This window comes from Patella vulgata, chromosome 7 (assembly GCF_932274485.2).
Source record: "Patella vulgata chromosome 7, xgPatVulg1.2, whole genome shotgun sequence".
NCBI classification, from domain to species: Eukaryota; Metazoa; Mollusca; class Gastropoda; family Patellidae; genus Patella; species Patella vulgata.
Window position 1 is genome coordinate 36,548,655 of NC_065885.2, and position 26,262 is coordinate 36,574,916.

At 35.8% G+C, this 26,262-nt stretch overlaps 1 protein-coding gene across 1 annotated transcript; it reads right to left on the reverse strand.

The window, feature by feature from the left end:
* Positions 1-7,237: 7,237 nt before the first annotated feature.
* LOC126827983 (gamma-aminobutyric acid type B receptor subunit 1) lies at positions 7,238-22,573 on the reverse strand. Its single transcript, XM_056102284.1, has 6 exons — positions 22,478-22,573; positions 21,877-22,014; positions 14,432-14,602; positions 12,411-12,512; positions 8,096-8,161; positions 7,238-7,624 (listed from the first exon to the last, which is right to left on the reverse strand). Exons 1-6 carry the CDS (start codon positions 22,571-22,573, stop codon positions 7,238-7,240), a joined length of 960 nt encoding a protein of 319 aa, XP_055958259.1.
* Positions 22,574-26,262: the final 3,689 nt, after the last annotated feature.

Below are 26,262 nucleotides of genomic sequence, written 5' to 3' on the forward strand. Positions count from 1 at the left end.
GCAAATCTTGGGTTGGACCCCCATGATGATCCCAAGCATCACCTGCATTCCATGCGGTAGCTATTGGTGCGTTTGGGCGTCACATGTAACTGGAAATGTTTCTTCTGTTAGGTTCTATAGTGACTTTTTTCGTAGTCATTTGCATATTTTAGTATTATGCCCCCAAAATCAAATATCCCCTACTTTTTTTGAATAGTATAGTTAAATTATGTTGTGCATCTTAATAACATCATCATATGCCCTCGGGATGTAGAGCCCTAAGTCCCTATTGAGTTCAGGTGAATATATGAAGCCTTGCAGGAACAAACCACTTGGTAGACGACTCCTTCGGGTTGGGTGGGGAGAATTGGTTGCAGCTTGCCAAAGGAGTCGTCTACATCCCGAGGGCATATGATGATGTTATTAAGATTATATATTTCAATAAACATGGCGTCCTAAATCAGGTTTAAAGGGACCATTCCGATTGTAACAGAGTCTTGGAAATAAAAGGGCATGTACAATATAAAATATAAGCGTCAAATTATAGAAGAACGGTGGAGTTATACCTTGTCTCAAAATTTCAGCTCAAAATATTGAGTCGATTGGATGTGCAACGGGGGTTGGATGGCCGAATGGTTAGCTCGTGCGCGCTGTATCATAAAGTCTGTCATTGAGTCAACTGGCGTAGTTTCGATTCCCCGGTCGTACGTGACAAGGAGTAATGTCGCCTGTCTAATCTCGTGGGTTTTCTCCGTGTCCTCCGGTTTCCTTCAACTGCTAAAGAGCCTACGCGCAAGCGAGTCATTGAAATAGAATTGAACCATATGTTAGTCCCGAAATTACCTAGTTTGTGTCGAGTGGGCGTTAAACACCCCCTCCCTCCCCCCCTCTCCTTTAGAGGTCTTTACAATGCAAGGTCCACGTGCTGTACTTGATAACGATAGATAAATTTCACCTTCACGTTATTTTTATAAAATAAAAGTCTGGTTTAATCAAGACACTGTATAATACAGATTGGGACACCGGTCTCATTTCCAGATAAAGACTGACAGTTTTAAGATGTTTGAAAACGTATTATGTATATTGAGTTAGTTGCTGGGCCCTATGGTAGAGGATTTTAGGGGCTTTTAAAACAAAATTAAAATCTAATCGAGATTGGCCATTTAATAAGTTGCGTTAATTGTCCCGCAATGTTATTTGCAGCTAAGTGGAGTATGACACTGGCTCACTAAGCAGGAGATCCGGGGTTTTTTCCCGGTGTTGATCAGAAAAGTTCCAGGGATTTCCCATAGTGGTTTACTATTGTCAATGGTCTGGCAAGGGACATCGCCTAATCGTACCTATGGAACGAAAATCAAAGGTCACATGTACAGTGGCGTGGACGTAAAAGAACCCGTGACGGTTGGAATTTGAAACAAGAGTGGGCCATTGCCGCTGTTCTGACAAAATGTCCCCCACGGCTCATTGAAAGGCGTATGCGTTAACCCAGTCGGTGCTGGAAGTTAAGCCCCACCATTTTTATTCCCAATGATAATTATAATTATCTTCTATAGCAACAGCTGTCTACTCAAGCTGTATCAGAGTGTCGTTCATTTAGACTATTTACTGTGTGGGTACCCGCAGTGTTTCTATTATAACAAAAATTAACTGTAGATCCGCATCGTTCGTTCGAACTCAATTTACTGTGTATCTGCAGTTTTCTGTCATAACAAAAATTAAACGTAAAACGTATATAATTATGGAAGGCGGTCCTTACACCACTTACCAACTCACCCTTTTAAGACACAATTAGAGCAATCAGATTTGATCAATAGTGACCCATGGAATCAAAATCATGTTTTTAATTAAAAGTTCGCGTTGGTAAAAAAAAAGAACCGGATGCATTCATCAAATTTCAGGACTAAAATATTGACAAGTAGAAGAAAGCACAAAGCTAAAACAATAACTACACATGACATTTAAACATTTAAACTATTGACAAGTTGATCAGTAATGGACATATATTGTGATCGATTAATCGAAATCATAGCCTGATATTGTTCATAAAAACATACGAGGGAGTTCTTTTTCCGGTTTCTTGTCAAAGGATTTCATTTTTACTTGCCACATACTTCCTGTGACTGCTTGTTACAGAGTAGTAAACATCAAAACTCATTAACACCACATAAACCGAATGGTTGTGGACGAGTTATATCCCAGCGGGTCAGGCACCACCTCAGTCCGTCATCCGTGACTTAATTTTTATTCTTTTTTTCATATTTCTAATCCTTGACAGATTTCACCCACAATCGGTAGGTATGTCGTTGATTAGATGGCACTATTTGATACCGTAAACTTCTAAATTTGCTCATATCCCTACCCGCCCATGTAAACAAATCCTAGAGTGTTCTTACCTGACACATAGCGCTATTATGGTTAACAGTTATATTCTCCAGAAAAACTGTGATATAGATCATAATACAACCAGCGAGTATGAAGTTATTCAGTCTGGGAGATGACATCTTAACCACCCTGAAAAATATTAATATTGAAGGTTTTGTATCAGGAAGCTATACCATGTAATATTCAAATTATATAAGAATCGTGGTGGGCCAATGAGCAAAACACTGGCTCCCAAACATGGAGTTCCGGGATTGTTCGGCGGGGGTCGCCCTTTCTAACTGTCAGTGGTTTAGGACGTAGGGCCTGACAAGCAACAGTGTCTAGTCCTTCGAGTGGAAAGAAAAACTGAGGCTCCGTGTACATTTTGGAACACGGGTAAAGGAGCCCGTGACAGAATTCAAGAGAAGACCAGACCGTTGCGCCGCAGTCCAGGCAAAATGTTCCCCATAGCAAACTACATGGCGTATGCACGTCATCATTAGCCCGCCTGGAGTAGGAAAGTAAGACATTAAACCCTGTTTCATTTCAAATTCTACTGACCATCTAGTTTAGATCATAAATTAGAATTAGAAACTGTATCAGATAAAGATCAGTCGATTGCAATAAATGAGGTGTGTCTACAGCAATCAATCAAAGTATGTTATCTAATTACATCTAGTTGTCTATCTTTACCTCACATCTCTGAGAACAATATTAAAAACCAGGAACATGATGGCAAGGCAAATGCCAATTAACGCCATACAGCAAAATGTCACATAAATGGAAAATGATAGAACGACAGTCTGGAACTGAATATTGGTTGAGTCTTTTGGGGGTTTGCCATCTGAAAGGAAAATAAATGATGATTAAGAACTTCAGACTTGTAAGGTTTGAATTGTTAATGTTTATGAACCAGTGTAAATTAAAACCAAATGTCAATTACATCTCGGTTTTACTATACTGACAGATAACATATTTTGTTTGAAGTAGGGTTTCGGGTCACATGAACTTACTGGTCCATCGAATTTTGTGTCTTGGTAATCAAGCAATATCTTTAAATTTGCCGAGATTTGATTGAAAACAAACGTTGAGACATATCTGTCAATCCATCCCTGAGATACACGTTTTCAGTTTCCTTACGAATCGTATCTATTATAACTTTGAATGGTTTTCAAAGAGTTCAGCGGACGCTTGTGAAAATTTCTTTTGGTCTTGGATTGTTAAAATAATTACCCGCCCATACTACTGGTGTATTCGGTAGCCATTCTATTTTAACTGCAGTTGTCAATGTTGGATCATAAATACCAATAGTAACCTTTTGTCCACCTGAAATATAAAGTCACCAGCTTTATAACAATATCTTCTTTTCCATTTCTAAATAATTGCGAATACATTTTAATGTTGCGATTTAAATTCAAAATGAAATGGTGTTTCACGTCCTAACAACCGGGTTAATGAAGACAGAAATGCGCCATGCAGTGTGCTATGGAGAAAACTGCCAAGAGTCATTTTACATGGACACAAGCGTGTACACGGGACATCGATTTGTCGTCCCATCCTAAAGACAAGACGCTGTCCCTTACCAGACCCTCCACCCTTACCATTGACAAGGACAAACCTCTGGGAACTTTTGAACCCCGGGCCTCCTGTTAGTTAACCACCGCCTTACCCACTAAGTTATCGTACCCGTTGTCAATAAACACTCACAAGTTACTCCTACGAGGTCAAATAATTGGTGGCAATGTTGATACTTTATATCAACAAAGGAAACTGACTTTAATCGACACTTTTATATTTTGAAAATATATACTGAGCGCCATGGAAAACGCATCACTTAGTTTTTCGTATAACAAAATGATCCTGTAAACATATCTTATTTATTTTGCTTCTTATTGTGAACAATATTCAAATGGGAACACATCAATAAAAACACATTTGTACACTTATGGATGTTTAATCTGTAATCAACGGTACAAAGTTAGAGGGGTCAAAACCAAAAGTACGACACAGATGTCAGTAGCGCGTGTGTCCTCCACGGGCTCTTACGCACGCTGTCGTTGATTTTCAGTAAGTCTCGGCATCTCTAGCTCGATTCCTTCACACGTCCAACAACAAATTACGACAGATTGACGTTTCACAGTTCATGTATTGCACATTAAGTCAAAAACATACTTTTAAAGGGCTCACACACAATGCTGCACGTGAATATTGGGTTTTTCATGTGCATCTCGTGCAATTTTTTTTTGTGTACACGGGCCGATATTTTTTGCGTTTGGGAGCATTGTGTGAAACAATAGTAATGATTCCTGTGATTTAAGAGAAAATACCACATAGTCACCGCAGACCGCAAATCGAAAAACAGTACAAGAATATAACACTCACGATACACAATAAAATTCTTTCCTTTAATTAAAAGAACATGGTTGCAATTGTTTTTATGTCAATTAACTGCTGCTTTACTATACAGTTAAGATGCATGTGAAATGATGTGACGGTGTGTTATATTTGTAACATCTATGTTGAATTTGGGTGTGGAATATTTGAGCAAGTAATTAGTAATATCCTATGGTTACCGACTGCAACCGTCTACTGATTCAACTTTAAGACAAAGGGCTGATTTTAAGTTCCAATCGTTAATTACCTATTTATTAGCAGTAACTCACCCATTCTCCAGCTTACGGGGTTTATGTTTCTTAGCTGAACCGTTATACCAGAATTTGTATCTTTTATGATGACTTCTTAGCTACAAGAGTCAATTGTTGACTACCGAGAGAAGCTCAACTCCGATTTCAAAATATTGTACCTCCGTCATTACAAAGTTCGTAATTAAGTGCTATTAGTATTGATATTTTATTGATATATTTATTTTCTGGCACTTTAATTTAAAACCTACGATTTCATTGTTGTGGCGATAATTGTGTGCGAGACATGGTATACTTACGCTTACAGAAGACCAGATACGTCTTCGTTATTAGGGTATTGATATTTCTCCCCATTTTAGAAAGTCCACATGATATTTATAATGTATATAATGTTGAGTTTGGTTTACTCTTAGGATCAACTACGTACACTACATGTATTTAATACAAATGAATACTAAGTTAATTTAACCTCATGTATGCCTTGAACAATAATTTTTAGAGAGTACAATGTCATGGTTAATGCCCAAATGAAATTAAATGAAATGGGGTCTAACGTCCTACTGTACTGCTCGAAGGCAGCGGCACCATGGCCTACTTTTATATTGAATTCCAACTGTCAAGGGATCTTTTACGTGCACGCCAATGTGTACACGGGACCTCGGTTTTTCGTCCCATCCGAACGACTAGACAGCTGACCTTGTCATGTCCCAAGTCCTGCATTACTGACAAGGGAACCAGGTCGGAAAATCTGGATGAAATTTCTCGGCCAATGCAGGGATCGAACTCTCGACCTCCAGGCTAGCGAACCAGCGTCTTACCCACTTACAAGACAGAAATAAACCATAACAAATTAAAGTGAATCGCAAGATGGATATAAAATAGTTAGCCACGTTAACAGAAAATATTCCTTTCTTTTTATACGAAGGTTAGTATTTTAATAGACAATTCTAGATAATGATGGTTAGAACATATTGACATTACTCTATCCTATCAAACATGTTATTAATATTTCCCCTTGATGTACATCGATTGGGTCATACCTTTTGTTTTTGTTATCTTCTAAATAATCTACTTTATTTGAGTTTCACTAGATTTTATCTGTTCTTTCATTTAAAAAATATTTAATTGATATGACATTTATAATTATACTACATGTATTCATATACATGTAAAATGGACGAAATCTCTTTGATTGAATACCGTGTTCAGAGAACGATTTTAGCTACAAGATCACGATTGCAATCATTTGCTCGACCTTCACCTGTAAAAATAATTGTCTGTCTTGCTTGTGTATGCCTAGAAGAACGTCTGTGATAATCCTAGAGCACCGTTATCAACAATAAGAAGTTATTTGAGGAAATGGCTGTATATTAGTCTCAAAAGTGCCTAAAACGGTATCCAACCGCGTGGGTTTTCTCCGGGTCCTCCGGTTTCCTCCCACTGCTAAAGACCCCTACGCGCAAACGAATTATTGAAATAAAATTAAACCATATGTTAGTCCCGAAATGACCTAGTTTGTGTCGAGTGGACGTTAAACCCATCTTTCTCCCCCCCTCTCTCTCTAAAACGGTCGAACCCGCGTAGATTCAATAACAATTTATAATCATGTCGGATCTGTTTAACATGGTCTTAAAACACAGAGCTGCATGATTACCATATTAAAAATGTCAAAGTAACTACTTTAACACAGGTCTTCGCTACGATATACACACATGCCTATTTAAAACTAAATTTGAAGATGGCTATCAAACTGTCAGCTATCTTGACCTACCACACAGAACAATAAACTTACCCTGAATTCTAATTATCTGCAGCAAAGACACAGCATCATGATTTTCGTCAAAAAATATGGGACCTTTTATTCCTTGAAAGTTAACCCTTTTCATATTCTGTAGAATAGCATTACCAAAGTCATCATCCGTGTATGTAAAGTTCTTCAAACTTTTCAAGCTACCTAAAATAATATTTAAAAAACAGACGAAAGTGTGATGAATGGTTGAGAAATAATTGCTTCCAGAGGATACACGGACGTTATAATGAAGGCAGGCTCAGATTTGGGTCAACTATAAAACTGCCCATTTCATTGGAAATTTTACGTTGATTTGATTTCCCTAAAGATATTGCTGGCATAAAACCAATTGTGAGTGCGTCGCTGTGGGCACATGAAACTAAAATTAGTAAACATAATTTAGTACGTCATGGGGCTGAATCAAAGAGGTTTAGCCCCTTTAAAAGAGCAGGCGCATTTTGTGACGTTACAATATCTGATGTAATATGAACATTTTGTTACTGGTCTGGTATTTACCGTTATTCATTAGTTCTGTTAGAGTTTCATTTAACCCCAAAGAAATAGTCCAGACGGTGTCATACGCCAAAGGACTTAATTTCTTGCCAAAGAGATCTTCGTTGTTGGTCCTGTTGTTGAATATATCAAGGAATTCACTCGGTTTGATGCCCGATACTGACGGTGAGTCTTTCGGGTTGAGATAAATGTGATCAACGGCTATGTAACCTTCAATGGCCTCAGCTAACTGTGCAGGTGTACAATCTATATTTGGATCCGGAGTCATCCACCAATTATCGTCATACCAGCCAACTAATATCCAAAGAAATTTACGTCCATACAATCCAATTTTATATGCCTGGAATTTAATTATATGCATGTAGACCTGGGATAAAATTAGATGATATGTAGACATGGGATAAAATTAGATGATATGTAGAAAAGTAATCAGTATATCCTTTATGTAATGAGGTTCTTAAATGGTATTATATAACGGACAATTAGTATCATTTTACATCAAAGTATGTATATTTAGAGTCTTTCTCAACTGTAAAATGATACCACTCGATTAGCCGATGAAATAACGCAATGGTTTAAGGTTCTACATTTCTGCACAAACCTGGCTAATGCAGGTCTATGAGGGGAATTTTGCCCGTTCACCGTCATTAGGAATCCCTACTGCCAATGGCTTTTTTTCACCCCCGATTCCACCTTTCAAGGAAACCTTTAGGTTCGATTTACACGCAAGATCTACGTTCTTCGTATCAATGACTAGATACTTAAAATGTCAGTAAAAGGTAGATTGGAAGGTGGTTCATCAATTACTTACCTCACAGAATATTTGTCTAGCCTTGTCTACATAAAAACCACCAACGATGATCCTGGCATCATTTATCTGAAACACACACAGTTATAATTAGAGTTCGTTCTGTGTAAACAATAATGCAGCAACATTAAATTACACGATCATGGTGCATCACCGAATGATTTACTTCCCGAATATTTTCCTTTGAGTCGGACCACAATGCAACTTAAAAGTCCTTCAACCTCTTTAATTTAGCTGAAAATAAAGTGTTGAATTAGATAAATTTTTGTACATGTAATACTATTATAGAGTCTATCATGGTGTTCTGCTTAATGTTTGAAGTCGTTACCTACAAATAGATGACAGTTAATTTTGGGTCAGTTAGGTACCTTGCAGATTAAAATCGACAATGACGTCATGGTCTGGTATGGTCTCTAATATTAGAAAACTGGACCCCTCCATCCGTCCCTTCCTCCTTGGTGTCCATACTAGAACATTGTGTTTAAATCCAAGATCGCTTCTGTACAGGTGGCTAATCAGATAAAGGAACTACTGGCCAATTTCCCGGGGCACAGTCTATGACTCATGCACGTATCCGCTTTATAAGAAAGAGTTCGACTAAGTTTTTTTAGACATCATTCGAGATTGGGATACAGACATCATGTAGATTTATCAAGAAGCGTGGGGTTCTCGCCACCTTAAGGACTCTAAGGTATACTCGGACATCATTCAAGGCCGGGATAGAGGCACCATGGAGGGTTCTTAGAAGGACGTACCCACAGCCTCTGGCTCGAGGCCGGGAGACAATATGCAGTGTTGGGCGAAATAGGTAGACATCATAGGTTTTACTCTTGTGTAAAGTTTAAATACCTATCTAGAAGCCCTTTGCTGCATTGTTGTTGTAGAAAATATCATTATAACCTATAAAGACACTTTGAATTTAAAAAGGAGTTTGAAGTTTTCTACACAAGGCAAGGTCAAGTCCTACCGAGGCACATTGAAGATTTTGCTGCCAGGAACAGGATAAGTGCCCCATGGTGCCATACTGTGACTTTATGTGACTTTCTCAATTAAACCAAAATATAAAAAATATTTATCATGTTATAAATTTGGCAATGGCTTTTGGGTTTTTTTCTGGTTTGCATAAAAACATTGTCTTTATTAAACAATAAATCAAATTGGGGAACAAGTGAATATATATAAACTTGTAACGTTGATCTTTGTGTTATCAAGGAAGTAATATATTATTTTATGATGATAAATTTGATGGCTATTATAACAATAAATCGTACATCTGTATAAATGTAAATTAATGACAACATTTCAAAATATTATATATATCACGGATTGTCAAATCGATGTCATATTAATAACAAGAATATATGTTAATGCTATACGTAGGTTATTAAATGGAAGGAATGTTGTAATAATAATACGCAGCTACAAAAAAAGAACCCACCCCACCCTAACCAACGGCCCCAAACCACCTAAAAACGACAACCTAATCATTTAACTTAAAAATGCGATATTTGTTTTACTACAAAAATTATTCGGTGGAACTTACTCTTTTAATGTTCTGACAGTGTTGTGCGTGTTAGTTCAGATTCAGTTTAATTAACGTGTCTTCTACTTATGGTTTACATTTTATATATTGTGTTTACACATACGCCATAGCTATATACAGAGTACCCAGAGGAAACTAAATTAGGCAGACCCACAAACTGTGATGTAAACACACAGGAGTAGCATCGAAAAGTTAGACAGGTCTTATGATCTAAAGAGCACACATTAAGCCCAACTCCTTCCACCCTTTTCCAACAAGGAAACGTATTCTACTAATGATTCATTAGCTTAACTACAACAACAAAAAACATTAAATGGATTTCCTTTCTAATTGTAGCATCATAAGCTTTTAGAGATAGACAATAACACAAAGGTCAAAACGACAACTGATTTTGAAAGTGCAACATTAAATCTAGATTAAATTAGTACGATTAAGGTGTCATTATCTAAAAGAAAACCAGTTTTATTAATCAAAAATTAAAAGTTTGATATATTCTTTTTATTAATCAGAAATTAACAGTTTGATATATCTCATATTATATATGTATAGCTACATCCAGCTAATAAAAAATATTAAGTCAGGGTCAGGGTTTTCCAGTGGTGGACGTGGAGGGTGCGCGCAGGAGTTGGGAGGGGGATTCACCCATAATTTACGCGAGTATGTCCTGGGGTAAATTATGGATGAGGAACAAAATCAACAGGAATAATTACTTATTAGCATCGATCAAAAAATGGAAATTTGGCATACACTGTAAAATTATATTACTATCTGTTTATTTTTGTGTCGTCTTCATTAGCCCAGTCAGAGCAGAACAGTAGGTCGTTAAACCTATTTCATTTAATTTTGATTTCTTTTAATTCCGTCTTTTAGGAATTCCCCCACCCCCAGCATTCACAGACGCCGCAAATGATGTTTGATGTTGAAAAATACACTTGACGACACCCTTGAGGAGATTTATTTATTAAATCCATTTAATTCGCCAACCTGTTCTTGTCGTACAAGTCATATCCACGTTGAAACAAAGACATTTTTATTACTCGGCTAATAACTCAGGTTATCCAAGGATGGTTATATCTAATGATAGTATTGTTTAATTGAATATTTATGTAATCAAGTTATAACTGAAGAAACTTACAAGTTCTCCCTCAAATAACATATTATACTTAGCTATTAGACGCTACATGAACATACACATTTGTGTAGTCATTGTTTCCAGTATAAACTAATTGCCAAAGGAATTCATATTGTGGAACGCGGTTCTTACAAAATAATAACAATAGTTTTCAATAAGACCCCACACAATTTTGTTAAATTATTTATAATTATAACCTGCAACTAAAAACATTAGAAAACAACAGACATGTACTTCGTGACTGTGTCTAGAGGGAATAAGTAAGTCTTTTATATGATTATCAATGGGTTCATATTACAAAGCAAGGTTTCTATATGATTTTTTTAAATTAACACAAACTATCGATTAGCATAGGTCGGGCGGTGGCCGTAGTCTTCTTGTCGAATGTAATTTCTAAAGTTATTCTAGATAATAATGGACCTGTTTGAATATTTATCTATTACTGCACTGAGAAATAATACATGTGTCTGATAGCAAAGTGTTAAGTAAACATTTGCCCGACACTTTGCGATATTACGTATTTAAGTTGTTCATGTAACAGTTGATTAGGATTAAAACCAGGGCGTAGATCATCCTTCATGTCCTATTGATTCAAATTCCATTCATTACTGATCTATGCGATACTAGGATCTGGGTGGATTATAGGACATGCTCATTGAACCAATGCTAACCCATTGCCCGTTCGTTCGTTAGTGGGGGATAACGCTCGCTACAACCGAAAAATGTTTCCTTGGAACTTGCTAAAAGAGCCAGTCGTGTTTGAGGGGCATGTCCACTATACGTTAGGAACATGAGGTCGAAAAACAAATTAATGGGAAATCCCTTTCAACAATGAATAAAGACACAGTCGTGCCTTTTGAGATATAATGTCAGAACGAGTCTCGACCCAATCTAACGCGTTGCTCCTGAGAACAAACGATAATTGAAGGAACCTAGCCGCTGGGGTGGTGGCAAGTATCTAGCTGGCTGTCTGTTTTGATTTTATGGAACAGTCAAGTATTGAATCATCATGTTGTCTAACGGGTTTATTAATTGCCATTATGTAAACTCCCAGTTAAAGTGTTTTTTCAACAAACCATTTATCTATTGATCGTTAATATGGTGTTCTATTTTTTATTCATTTACATATTTTTTCTTTTCGGTTATTAATATCATCATTAGATCTACTTAGGTTTATTGGGTACTTTACAGTAAAATATATATGCTTACTATTTTACTTGCATATATATCATGAGTAGGTCGCGTTATTTGTAACTACAAAGTTTTCAGGATTAGGGCCAATTCCTACATTCGATATTGATGGGCAACTCCGAATTTCGATAATACAATTCTGACTTCTCAAAAATCTCGAAAACTTTGATACATTCAAGGTTTCGGAGACTGGGGATAGTAACGGTGAATTTGGACTGCCGTTTACATTATTTGACCTTTAGTGCGTGTACAAGATTTTCATGAAATTGATAGAATTTCTCCGAAAAATCGCCGTGGGACACTGACTCTTGGTGTGGTTCCTCGGTCGGAATATCCGAACAATCACAGCCATTTTTTTTAAAAAAAAAACCTAGTCATATTTAAGAAACAGACAGACAGGGATGGCTAGAATCGCGGCATCGATTCTAGGAAACAAAGATGCTGCTTCTTACCTTGAGATTTTTAACTTGTAACGATGGGTTATCGGTAAATATTTCAGATCGCACCACTGTTACATTGGCCTCTTTCAATAATATATTTAGATTGTCTGTTACCTGTAAATAATAATTGCATTTCATAACAAAAGCATTTCATTAAATCATAGCTATTGCAAGGATCTGGTGTTATTTCAATTTAGGCCATAACCAAGCAAATTCTTTACCTCTGCTCATTATCGAACTTATTCAAGTTTATTCTCCCCCCCCCTCTCTCTCTCTCTCTCTCTCTCTCTCTCTCTTCCTCTCTCTTAGAATCAAAGTGATTGTGTCGCAAAGCATCAACCAATCAAATTGCTGAGCCGAAGCAAAAATACTCATCATCGAACTCCATCAAAGCATTCACTTAATAAACACCTATATTATAGTCGCGCATTTAGGGGCAGGGTTATTGTGATGGACGAACGGACTGGCGGACGAGAGAAACCATTTCAATAGTCAAATGGACTAAAAAGACATTATATGCAGGAATTGGTCATCTAGGAATTTCCTATTACAGTTCTTGATGTATTTCATAGTGGTCATACTTTATCTGACCATTAGAAAGCAACCAGGTTCAAGTCAGCGTTCACTGAAATCTATTGATATCAATATAACGGAAATATATATTGCCACTTCATGATTAATTTGCTACTTAATCCTACTCAATTATCACAAGAAGGGCTAAAAACATGGTATATCAATTATTTAGTAATTATCTTTGTATGTAAAACTCTGCGTTATGGGCGTTTTTTGTTTATATACCGTACACTAACCGAGCTCACGAAGACGGTTATATGTCTTAAGACTATTTTAAATCGATCTGCTAATTACGCGGTAACAGGAAGTTTACAAGGTACGATATTTAAAGGTCAACGGAAAAGCTTCATTTTTGTTTTTAAAATAATTCAAGTACCTATGACATCGTTTTAAATGTAAGTTAACAAACCATGTGATTTGACAAATCCTGCACTGTATTTTTACTATACTTATAACTGTAAATATACATATAACAGTGTACCTGTTGCAGATAATGTTGACAATCGGTTTCGTGTTATACTTATGGAAAGAATATGTTGACATAATTATTTGCATTATTTCAAATATTTATGAAGATTTTCCAGTGACCTTTAAGTTTGCATGATAAAATTATTGGATTTTAGATAAACTTTATACAAATTAATTGGTGTACATGTTATTTCTTTAACTTTACGAATTGGGCGTGAATTTAAAATGCCACAATGCTTCAGCTGAGCAATAAAATTTAATTCTTATTTAAATGTAAGGAATTAAAAGTGTTCATGAATTGGTAATTTAGACAATCTAATTAAAACACAGATCCTATTTCGTTTCGTTTTTATAGTTCAAAATTTCGTTTTATTCGTCTTTACTACACTAGGATCTGGAAGAGTTGTTATATTACCGGCGTTTTGGTTGAAGTGAGGGATAAGCCAATGAAACGGTCAGTTACGGCGACTTCTTGGCGTGCCATGGACGGAACTGTGGATAAACCACTAGAAACATCAACGCTCATTGATTAATCAATGTCTGACATCATAGGGTCAAAAGGCGCTCGAACGACCCCTGAGACGACCTTCGGTTACAACTTGTCAGATCTTCATATAGTGCAGGCCATCGAAAGTATATATATATAAAAAAACGAAACGAAATATAGATCTGTATTTTAATCAGATTGTAATTTAGACGAATCAAAAAATATGCTATGTTTAATACAATCTTGACCGCGACGTTCATGGACAGAAATGAGTTACCTTTCAATAGTTGATAGACGATTGTAAAACAACAAAAATAGCGGGGTGAAATCAATAAAAAGTATGTGAACTTTAGGCCTCTACTGCATTTTGGTGTAAGACTACTTTTTATTGTGCATGGTCTGAACGTCTATAATAATAGTGTATTTTAGTCTGAGATATTGTGCCTTTAATATATGTTAGAACTACTTGGGTGTTAAAATAATCAATAAGTTTGCAAATACTTACAGCAGCGAATAGTTCAAATGACTGATGTATAGTGGATATCTTGGTCCAGCCAAACTGCTTAAAGATATCTATTCTCGCTGGGTTAACTACGACGTCTGGGGCTGTGGTCCGGAAGAATCGGGGGAATCTAGCTTTATCTGACAAAGCAGGGGACAAGGAGACATAAGAAAACTGAAATGAAAAAGGTGTAAAAAGAAACACTGTTAATACTAATAGTCGTAAATTTACGCTTTATGATGTTCGCGGTAACATACAACCTTATCATGTTAATTTGGGTATAAATGTACGTATGAGTCGTATTTGTTGATGTTTTTAGATTAATTAAACACTAATAAACACTTTACTGTATAAAAATCCCTAATAAAATATTCTATAGGTGTCCAATATAATTGATATGTAGGAATTTAGCATAAAATTATGTTAAAGCAATGGGGTGGTCTGTAACGCAAGGTAATCTTTTTACATATTCAACAAAAAAGAACTAGTTAAAATTAATACATCTATTGAGATTTACGCATCCTTAGTACAGCATCTGAAAAAAAAGACAGTAATCATCGATAGTCGATGGGAGAGTCGTTTTCGCAGAACAATGACATAAATGTCGTAACTATACCACATTCTAAAGTCCTTTGACGAATATATTATTCGATTCATACAAAGAGCAATTATTTTAATGTTTTACAACCCATGTGTATACGATATATTGATTTCCATTTGTTTATGGTGTCAAGTGAGCAAATTACCACATGAAGTAATACTAAATACTTTGAAAAACAATGATATTAACAAAAAAAAGGATATCAATTGCATAATTGAGCATATAATCAATATATGCACGATTATGCTTCCATAAACGTACAAAATCAATGGTTTACTTAATGAGCAATAAGGTACTTATGAAGATATATAAACCTTGGCTTCGCAAATCAATCTCCTTAAAGATTTACCTTGACCCTTCTTTAATAATATAAGTCATTTCGAAGTATAAACTTCAAGAAATGCAATACAGCAAGATAATATAGAGACTTTGGAGTTTGGACGACATGCTTAGACATTATCTATTGTGTAAATGGCGATGTGTGTGTGGGTGTGTGGGTGTAAAGTGTGGGCTGTAAATCAAAGACCTGTTAGCTATCGAAAGTCTTTGCTGGATTCCGAGTTTTGAGGTGGCAAGAATCTACAGCTAGTGGGGTCGTCTGTTCAACCATTACATGCTGATAAAAAGATGTATCATTCACACTTCTAAGGATATGCATCCATGATCTGTATATAACTTACTTAACTTTGGTAGTGTTCAGTATGAAATATCAATAGACATTTCTAAAAATTCACCCAATTTAATTTATTCGTAGGCATATATTATCTTTGAAAACTAAATAATTAAGCTTTTCCACAAAATATCACATAAGATCTTTTAGGGCGGAACCGTGCAAAAGGTTTAAAAATCCCTGAAAACTGATGAAACACAGAAACTTTAGATTTCCGAAGCCTCCAAAAAAATATCCAGGGAAAGGGTCGCGTGTCTTGGAATTAATCCTCGGCATACCCCAAGATCACTACCAATAAAAGTTTCCACCTCATCTAATCGCTAGACTGTCAATCTAGGACTCGCACCGTGGACATTCTACTAGTTTCGTTGTCTCCAGGCTATCTAATACTTTGAAGTTTTTGCTCCTGCCCATGAGAACACCTCAGTTGATAAATACCTTTAAAGGTAAACGACCTAACTGACCTGGGAGGATCATTCTGGTAAATGAAATCCTCGGATACGGTTTAATTAATTAATAATTATTGAAATATAATAGAAGCATAAATTGTCCTTAGAAGATCTTTCGGCTCGTATAATCAATTAGTCATCTGATCGTAATTTTCTTTTTTTAGAAACAGCAATAAAGGGAAATTTGATCGTAATTTTCTTTTATTAGAAACATCAATAAAAGAAAATTTGCATTTTCTTTCTTTCATTCGTGTAATAAATCCTGGTAATAAATCTTTTGAGGTTTTAATGGGGCTGTCACACATTGACGTATAGCATCAGCGTATGCCGACGTATGGTTATCATCGTCGGAATGGTGGTGAGCTATGAAGATGGGGACGAGGGTGGGCGTGGAGGTGGTAAGGATGAAAATTGCTTAGGTCGGCCCCTTCCTGCAACTTTCCTTTGGAGGCATGTTGATCGATCAACGTCAAAAAAAGTTTTACGTCCACTTACACCATAGGTGATATCGTAGACAGTTGTGGTTCTACTGCCTCCGCTTTTATATCTGACGTCACATGGTCGTCGAAGTAGGTTACACTCCAACACGCTATGCATAAGTTAGGCATAAGTTAGACTAACGTTGTGCATGAGTTCCGCATAAGTCAAGAACGCTAAAAATTCGCTGGGCACACGCTGTCATATGCTCGTATAAATTATGTTTACGTTGGGGATAAGTTATGAATAAGTTGCTCATACATTAAACATAAGTTATATATTCGTTCAGCGCGTTAGAAGTACGTTATATATGCTTCCGAAAAGAGCGTCGTCTTGATTTTTAAATTCAGCTTCAGCGTATGCCAGCGTGTTGGATAATTATGTCATACGTCGGAATAAGTTGTCTAAAACGTTATAGTGTGACAGGCCCATAAGGCTTACTTGTCTACTGGAGTTCATTTATTCTTTTAAAATGTTAGAGAGAGAAGAGACACAGAGAGAGAGAGGGGGGGGGGGTAACGTCCACTCGACACAAACTAGGTCATTTCGGGACTAACATATGCGCGTAGGGGTCTTTAGCAGTGAGAGGAAACAGGAGGACCAGGAGAAAACCCACGAAGTTGGACAGGCGACCCTACTGATTGTCACGTACAACCGGGGAATCGAAACCACGCCAGATGACTCAATGACAGACGTTATGATACAACGGGAACGCGCTAACCATTCGGCCATCCAACACCCTTAAATGTTATAGTTCAATTAATTCTCACAAAATCTGACACGTTTAAGTTCTCATAGATAATTTCAAATAAGATAAAAATTGAAATTCTACCATCACAATTATTTTCTATACAAAAGCAAACTATGTATAATGTAAAACACCTGATGCAAATTAAAGAATTTAGATCCCATACAGATTTCATGGAGACTGAGAATCACGATTCGAATTGGTTATATAGTACTACCCTGGCATAATTTTGATATTTCAAATTCTAACGTTCGAGATAAGACAAAGTCATTACATGCAGCAGCAGGCGATGCTGTAAAATCATATCTAATACACTGATCTGATATTCGAGATATTCGATGGATTTTAGTATTTAGAATCGTCGTGTAATGTTTTCGTGGGCTTATCGGACTTTCTTTTATCATTATACACTGATCTGATATTCGAGATATTCGATGGATTTTTGTATTTCGAATCGTCATGTAGTGTTTTCGTGGGCTTATCTGACTTTCTTTTATCATTGGCGGTTTAACAAAAGACAAGAAGACCAACTTCAGACACTTGAACACCCAAATCAGACGTAAAATGGTGATACAATAGATGACCTCATTAACATATTGATTAGTTCAATTATGAGCAATATTCGTAAATGAACTGCTTTCTTTAAAAGTAGTGTACGTGTATTATGTATCATATTATTACCCGTAACATTGTTATCTGTATTTTGTGTATATTTTGCAGGTCATTTAAAATCATATGTATTTATATCGAGTGACCAAAATAAAAATAACATTAACGTGCCTTAATTGTGACATAAATTTGGCAGTTGGATGTGGATAACAGAAATATCATTCTGAACACAAGAGACACCCTAGCTGCAAAATACAGCTAGCTATTATGTAGTTTTCGATCGTTGGTTACGTACGCAGCAATAGGTGAATTATATGTCGGCATGCTTCATTGGCGGTTTAACAAAAGACAAGAAGACCAACTTCAGACACTTGAACACCCAAATCAGACGTAAAATGGTGATACAATAGATGACCTCATTAACATATTGATTAGTTCAATTATGAGCAATATTCGTAAATGAACTGCTTTCTTTAAAAGTAGTGTACGTGTATTATGTATCATATTATTACCCGTAACATTGTTATCTGTATTTTGTGTATATTTTGCAGGTCATTTAAAATCATATGTATTTATATCGAGTGACCAAAATAAAAATAACATTAACGTGCCTTAATTGTGACATAAATTTGGCAGTTGGATGTGGATAACAGAAATATCATTCTGAACACAAGAGACACCCTAGCTGCAAAATACAGCTAGCTATTATGTAGTTTTCGATCGTTGGTTACGTACGCAGCAATAGGTGAATTATATGTCGGCATGCTTCAGTGCATCCTTTGTTTATATTATGAGTTTCCAATTAAACATGTATGTAAGGGCGTGATATTTGTGACGGTTGTTACGTTCAATGTTAAGAATCCCATTTTAAGTAGTTTAACGCGTATCTAGATTTGAAGCAGTATCAATTATTGTTACAATAGGACTGGTGTATGAGGAAAGTCTGATAGGTCCCCATTACCTAGGCATTAACGAAATGAAATGAAATGAAATGGGGTTTAACGTCCTACTGTTTTGCTCCGAACTGGGCTAATGAAGACGGGCATACGCCATACAGTGTGCTATGAGGGAAATTTTGCCCGGACAGCGGCACTATGGCCTACTCTTATATCGAATTCCAACTGTCAACGGATCTTTTATGTGCACGCCAATGTGTACACGGGACCTCGGTTTTTCGTCCCATCCGAACGACTAGACAGCTGTCCTTGTCAGCCCCTCCGTCCTGCATCACTGACAAGGGAGAACCACGCCGGAAAATCTGGATGAACTTTCTCGGCCAATGCAGGGATCGAACACCCGACCTTCAGGCTAGCGAGCCAGCGCCATACCCACTTAGCCACCGTGGCTCTATTCCGTGTAACCTTAAAATAGACGGAAATGGGTCTAACAGCACATATTAATGTAATATGATTGCATATAAAGTGATTTATATTAAATTGTTAACAATTTTGTTGTAATTTCTAATCAATTATGTTCGGTGAAATACGTGAACGATAGTCGTTTACCCCAGCTAAGTCCATTCTACACGGTTGTTTATATCATTTTGTGGTTTGTGAAGCAGTCGTTAGTAATCATTACTTCCGCATTATCCTGTAGGATAAATTATGTTCTTCTTTGGAGCTTGAAACCATAAAATACACGACTCGTATTGACTGCCGTTCGGATTATAAAATATTCATCGTGTCTTAAATATAGGATATCAGGATCCCATATTTTAACGGCAAGTTTACAGCATCAATATTTATTGAAATAGACCAATATTTAATTATAATTGTTTAATTTAGAATGTTATGGAAATATTAAGTAAGAGATTGGTCCTCTTTAACCACGAATTGTAGTTATAATGCGTCATAGTATTTTATCAATTATCTGGCATTAACCTAGGTGGGGACAAGTAATGTGAACTATTAATCAAAAGATGGGTATCACTTTCACGTACCTTCATCAACTAACGAAACAGATACTTCAGATAACAGCTCCATAATAGTCGGTACGACTATAAAGCATCTTATTAAGGGATCATAAACTAGAGAAATGTTATAAGGTTATTCTTACTTATAAGATAAATACTATAGGGTATTAGTATCTGTTATGCCATATGGTGGCCGAATTCCTAAATCTTAAAAACACTAAGGCGATAATTTAAATTATTTCATTTGTTATGTTGTTGGGAAGGCAGTGGCGGGTCCGAAAGAAGGGAATTCGTTTTCTTAAAACATGAGATTGGTGTACAGCATCACTGCACATTTCCATTGTAACCTTGGTACCGTCGTCTGAAACTCAGTTTGAATATATTGCTCCAACAGAATATCTAGATAGATGTCCTACACGATTCGGGTATAGTCATTTTTTTCTAGAATGCATCATGTATTTGTGAAGTTGTAATAGCTAACAATTTGTCATATGCATTTAAAAAAAACTGTCTGTTAGACTACTAGTCTCAGTTTCCTGAGGTTCCTTCCGCTTACCAATTGTCATGATAACGTAATTTTGTAACCAGGCAACGTGGTGCATGAACTCTTTCCAGAAAGCAAGGTTACGTGGACGTTTTCGTCTTTTTTGAAAACTGTCAATGGATTTCCAAAATAGTTTCTGTGCCCACTTGCGTTTATGCGAAGAGTAAATACGTGTGTATACCTGTAATTTTGAAATACAGTACTGTTTCATGTTTTGTGTCAATCATGACCGTGGCCAATCTTTACAAACATTTTGGGTTGTGCCGGGTTTTTTTTTACACTACATACTTTCTACATCACAGTGACGTCATTTCAAGTAAACATTTGGTAGGTTATATTGCTAGGACTGACCTCGGCTCATTAGATGATTTATTAAGGAAATTAATATATTATTTATTTAAATATCTTTGACCTGTAGACCGATATAATAGATTGCATACTAAATAAAACAAAATTGGTTTGTTGGTTCCGCCCAATCATACGGGAACATTAATCCTATAAGAATAACGATGAGAAAATATATAACCCTCAGATAACGTCATTGTATGTATCGATATATTGCTGCCAAACGATGATTAAACTGATAAGCCTGTTGACACAAATGGTGAATAAGCCCACGGCATTTGTAAGAAATCTTTCAGAAAAGACTGCCTTATTGACATTGTTGATGATTTTATCATTTTTTTCTAAATAAATAGTACCAGATAGTGTCGTTGTCTGTGACTACCAAGATTGTTTTCTGTGTACTTAATTCATAAAAGTTTCTATATAATCTTTTAATGTGCGAAAACTCTTCCTTGACAATTGTAGTAATATAAAGTTCTTAATGTTTCGTATCGTCAAGAAATATGAACTTGGCTTCATATCTTAATAATAGCTAAATAAAACAAAAATGGAAATTAAGTTTCATTTCATTTCAGGTTCATATGTAGCGATTATTAAGATATGATTTCCCTGGCGATTTTACTTTTTAAATGCAATTACCAATAATGACAACATGATGTCCTACTTGATATATTACTCAGAATTTGCAGAAACTAGATACTGCTTTCCTATCACGAGTCAAGAAACAACGTGGCTTTACCATTTCTCTTACGAGTTTATAAAAAGAATATTAAAGAAATTACCAATAAGGACAACATGACGTTCTATAATATTATGTTACTCAGCATTGGCAGATACCATGCCAGTTCCATGCAATATCTTTAATGGACGTTTAGTGAATATTATCCATAAGTCCGCCCGTTTTTACAATTTCATTTAATAAACTATAACACATACTTATAGAAAAGAAGCTATTAATACATTTGGGCGACGTTTGTTTCGAAGAGTATTCCCAGGTTATCAGGTTATCTGAATTCACCTATTCTTTTCTTTTTTTTTTACATTAATGAACCCTTTGATATGCAACAAAGTATGAATATATCATGAAATTTACCTGTACAAGGTTCCACAAGTGAGAAGCTTGAGCTGTAGCTTCACTAACTGGTGAGCAAGCAGCACCCATAAGGATGATTTTAGTTGGTGGTGTATATAAACTATCATACATAGCCTTAATTCCTCTGCCTGGATTACACTGAAACAAAAATGATACATATAAAACATTTCAATACTAAATCATTGCTTCAAATTAGAATTTCGAATATTTTGTATCGCTGACATTACATTTTAGAGTGCTAAATGGATTGTTTTGTTTATTAAAAACGGAGCATGGTTCCCGATGCAAGTGTTCAAAGAAAGGGAATGTAAAAAATATACGCATATTCCAACCTAGCGAGAATATTTCGTTATACTGTTTTATTATTATACTGCAATTAGTCAAACTACAATAGCAATTGTTACAAGCCCCCGTCCCCGCCCCTCCAAGAAAATAAAGAAACAATAATGTGAAATTATGAATTAGATAATCATTGCCCTATATCTTATTAAATATCAGTTTATTATTACTACTTCTAGTTAGTCATCGTACATCCTGTCTTACCCAAGGTGATAATTACCTAGGTGTCCTGCGGATTTTATATAATATAAAATTTACTTACCAGAGTATCATTCCAGACCAGATTCAACCTGTATCCTGGCAAGATGTCATCACGGAGGTTAACATGTTCTATAGCTATTTTAGCAGATGCTAACATAGCATGTCCTCCCCGCCAGGCTCCCCCTTCCACTGGGAATAACCCCATCAAATAGAGGTCTTCGGTGGCACGGACACTTATTATAAGAGCAAACCACTTAAACATAAACACACACATCGTCTTCTTCTTGCGTTTTAACTCGATTCCAAGAAGCAATATTAAGTCCGATACATTTTCACACCTTTTTAATAACACCGTGGCTGTTCAATTGATTTTTTTCTTCTGTTGACTTCATTATTACCTATACGTAGATAATCTATAAGAAAACATTTTGTTAGTTTTATTTCAATCTTTATATTGATAGATTATAGGAACGTTTAGAACAGATAGCATCTTGTCTATATACATGACGTAAAAAATGTATCGATGCTTCGTTTTGATCCCATTCAGTGCAACAAAGTAAGTACATATGTATATGGATTGTGTAGGGCATCGCATCGAACTGACTGGATAGACTATTAAAGTAAAAGTTGATAGATTTTATTTCCATTATTTTTGTCCTGTGGTGTATTTAGCTAATCCTCTAAGTTTATTAATATTCTTGATTTCTTTTATCACTAAATGTAGTTAATATATATTTGGGAGGGTTCTGGATTTAAACAGGGTCCAGGGTGCGATGGGCTTAACTGTGGTTCAAAATAAAGTGCTTTTATTAAAGATCAAACTAAAGTTGGTATATTGTTTAATTAATTATCATTCCATTCTTAGATTATTATATGAATGTGACCTATACTTCAACTGTGGCTTTGTGTACGAGTGTAAAATTATAAAAAAAGACAGATTGTCATCTCGGGGGAAAAAACAGTAAGGTACATATAGCCAAATGTGACACCTAAAAAAGAATGAAACTGTTATTTTTATGTAAACTATAGTATTTCGGCTATTGGGTAGGTTTAAAAACGGAATCCCATCAGCATCAATCGAATAACTAAAATGAAATATCAGTCGAGCTATTGAATCCTGCCAAATCGAATAAAAGCGAAAGAAATCGTGGTATGCGGATTTATCGTAAGACGTGAATATGAAACATAAAATAGCCAGTGATGAGAAATTATTTGAAATGAAATTGGGTTTAACGTCCTACTTTCCTCGTCACCCGGGCTAATGAACTCTTTGACAAGGGTCAATAATAAAAATGTTGATTTCAATGGATTTGTTCTCTGAAATGAGATCTAAGCCAGTCTGTGTACAAAACAGTAAAATTAGTAAACAAATCGACTTCCGCTTACATTTTCAAAACAATTGAATTGTATAGAGCTTTTCCAGATCAACCTGGTTCCATACTTACTATCGTAGATACAATCGATACAATTGGACAAGTATAGATCGCTTGAAACAAAGATTTGATATATTGTTCCTGCAGCTTATAGAATGGTCCAAATATTATCGCCATTGTACTGTAGAACCAAGCCCGTTGTCATAACAAACCAAAACAATTTAATTTTTCACCCTTATTTTGTATGTAAATCTTTAAGGCCTGGTTAATTTAGTTTAAGGCAGAGTTTTGGTGTGAAGCATTTGGTGCATGAGAGAAGGAATCCAACTGTGGCCTACTCGTATTTTTAATCCAACTGTCTAGGGTTCTTTTACGTGTTCTCTGCCAGGCCCTCCGCCAACACCAGCAGCGAACCCGGTACTCTCTGGTTAACTCAGAAATCAGTAAACAAAAATAACAGTATTATAGAAATAATATTTTTAACAGAAATATCAATATCAGATCAGCAAGATTATAGTCGATTTTATTTCATTCCTTATCTTTATCGGTTTTTTATTTCAAGTATCGAGATTGATTCAGACGGCAACCAAAGTCGTGGGAAACTATTTACTTGTTATTCGTTAGGTCAACTGACTGGCAGCTATAAATTCAATGACACATGGAACATAAACTTCGTTTTATTTTACAGTAAACTTCGCATAAGTCGGATGTAAGTAGATTGACCAATTTTATCCGAGTTAAGCGAAGATCCGAGTCAGCCAAAGACCGAAATTCAATCTTAGCTCGATTAGAAATAAACTGCAAGAGCCGGATAATAATTGATTCAAAGGCACATTTCAAGCCTTTGTTCATATGTGCGAGTAGATAACTGCCGTTTTGGTGCGAGTAGATAACTTCCGTTTTGTCGCCATCTTTAAAATATGTCCTAAATTTTCCTGGAAAGTGTCTCATACAGCTGACAGCAAGTTTCGAATTTTCCGGGAAAATTCTATTATTGCGTCGCGTCAAATAGGCTGATTTGTACCTAATCGCGTTTTAGACCATCGGGACGAAACTGACAGTGAAATTCTGAACATACTGCCGATCCGACTTAGGTGAAGGAAAAAAGCCGGAATTAGATCAAAGGGTCCAAACGATTTTATCCGAGTTGAGCGAAGATCCGACTGATACGAATCCGACTTATGCGAGGTTTACTACTACTCAAAATGGAAACGCAGTGGCTTGCTAATATTATGTTAGATAGCTTATAGCTGCTGTGTAGAAAATATCACAGAAAATATCAAGTAAAGCTAGTTATTCTTGAAGTTATCCAACTGCGATTTCTGAACAAAATAGAGAGAATTTCACTTTCATATATGTGTAGCTTGGGCTAAAACCATTTTCAAAAACCACACTCCAGTTTAACCACTGTTCAAATACTGTGGGCAAATATAACCAGGAGTCACTGCGGTTGACAAACATTTTATAATGGAAAGTGTAATACGAATTCAATAAAGACTAAGCATATACTGTCGTGCACGCGACACCCACAACGAAGAAAATACGAGGCCGTGTATGGTCCAACAGAACAATTAGGGTGTAAATGAGTACCGTAAAATGTTTAAAATGCAGACGTAAATGTCGTTGTAAATGTCCCTGTTTTTGCAATTTTAATTTAAGTTTGCCACGCATCAGAAGTCCCTATAAAGCGGTCATTTAATGTAGAGTAAACAAGTATCCATGTATTAAGCTGAATGCTAAATGATATTTAGTAGATGAATTAAATTATTGTCATATTACTAAACACACCATACATTTAGGTAATTATAGAGACAGTTAAAAGTTCCCAGAAACTATAAATAACGTTCCATATTTAACTGAGTCGCCAATCAAATAACTTTTGCTTATCTTGCTTTTTTAACGTGATCAAGTTTAAAATGAGACTACTGATGATTATTACTAATATATCAATAATAGTGTACTTGGTCATTTTAATATTTATTTAAAAGGTGTTTTGTTGTCTTACCAGTTTGTAAGCCGCATGTCTTGTTGATATAATCTGGGATCTCTGTGAATATTTCCACCAATATTATAATAAAAACCCTTTTATAAATGCACTAAGAAACTTGTTGTTGAAACCCAATCTACTCAAAATTATATAGTCATATGATAAAATGCTTCCGTTAATCTTCCCGACCATTAATTTCGCATACGTTACGCTACGCTTAAAAGGAAATACATAAATAAACGATGAAAGCACAAAAACAAAAACTCTCCTGCTTATTATGTTTGCAAATTCAAAATCACCACTTCTGGTGGTAAGGAAATAATTATACGGCTTGTCAACTGTATTACAGGTTGTTATGATTATCTTAGATAAAAACTAGTCGAAAGTATAATTATAATATTTTCTACAAAGATTTTCTGGATTATAAACTTTAATACAGAAACCTATCAGCTCTATGTATTATAATCAAGGCGGTGCTACAAGGGT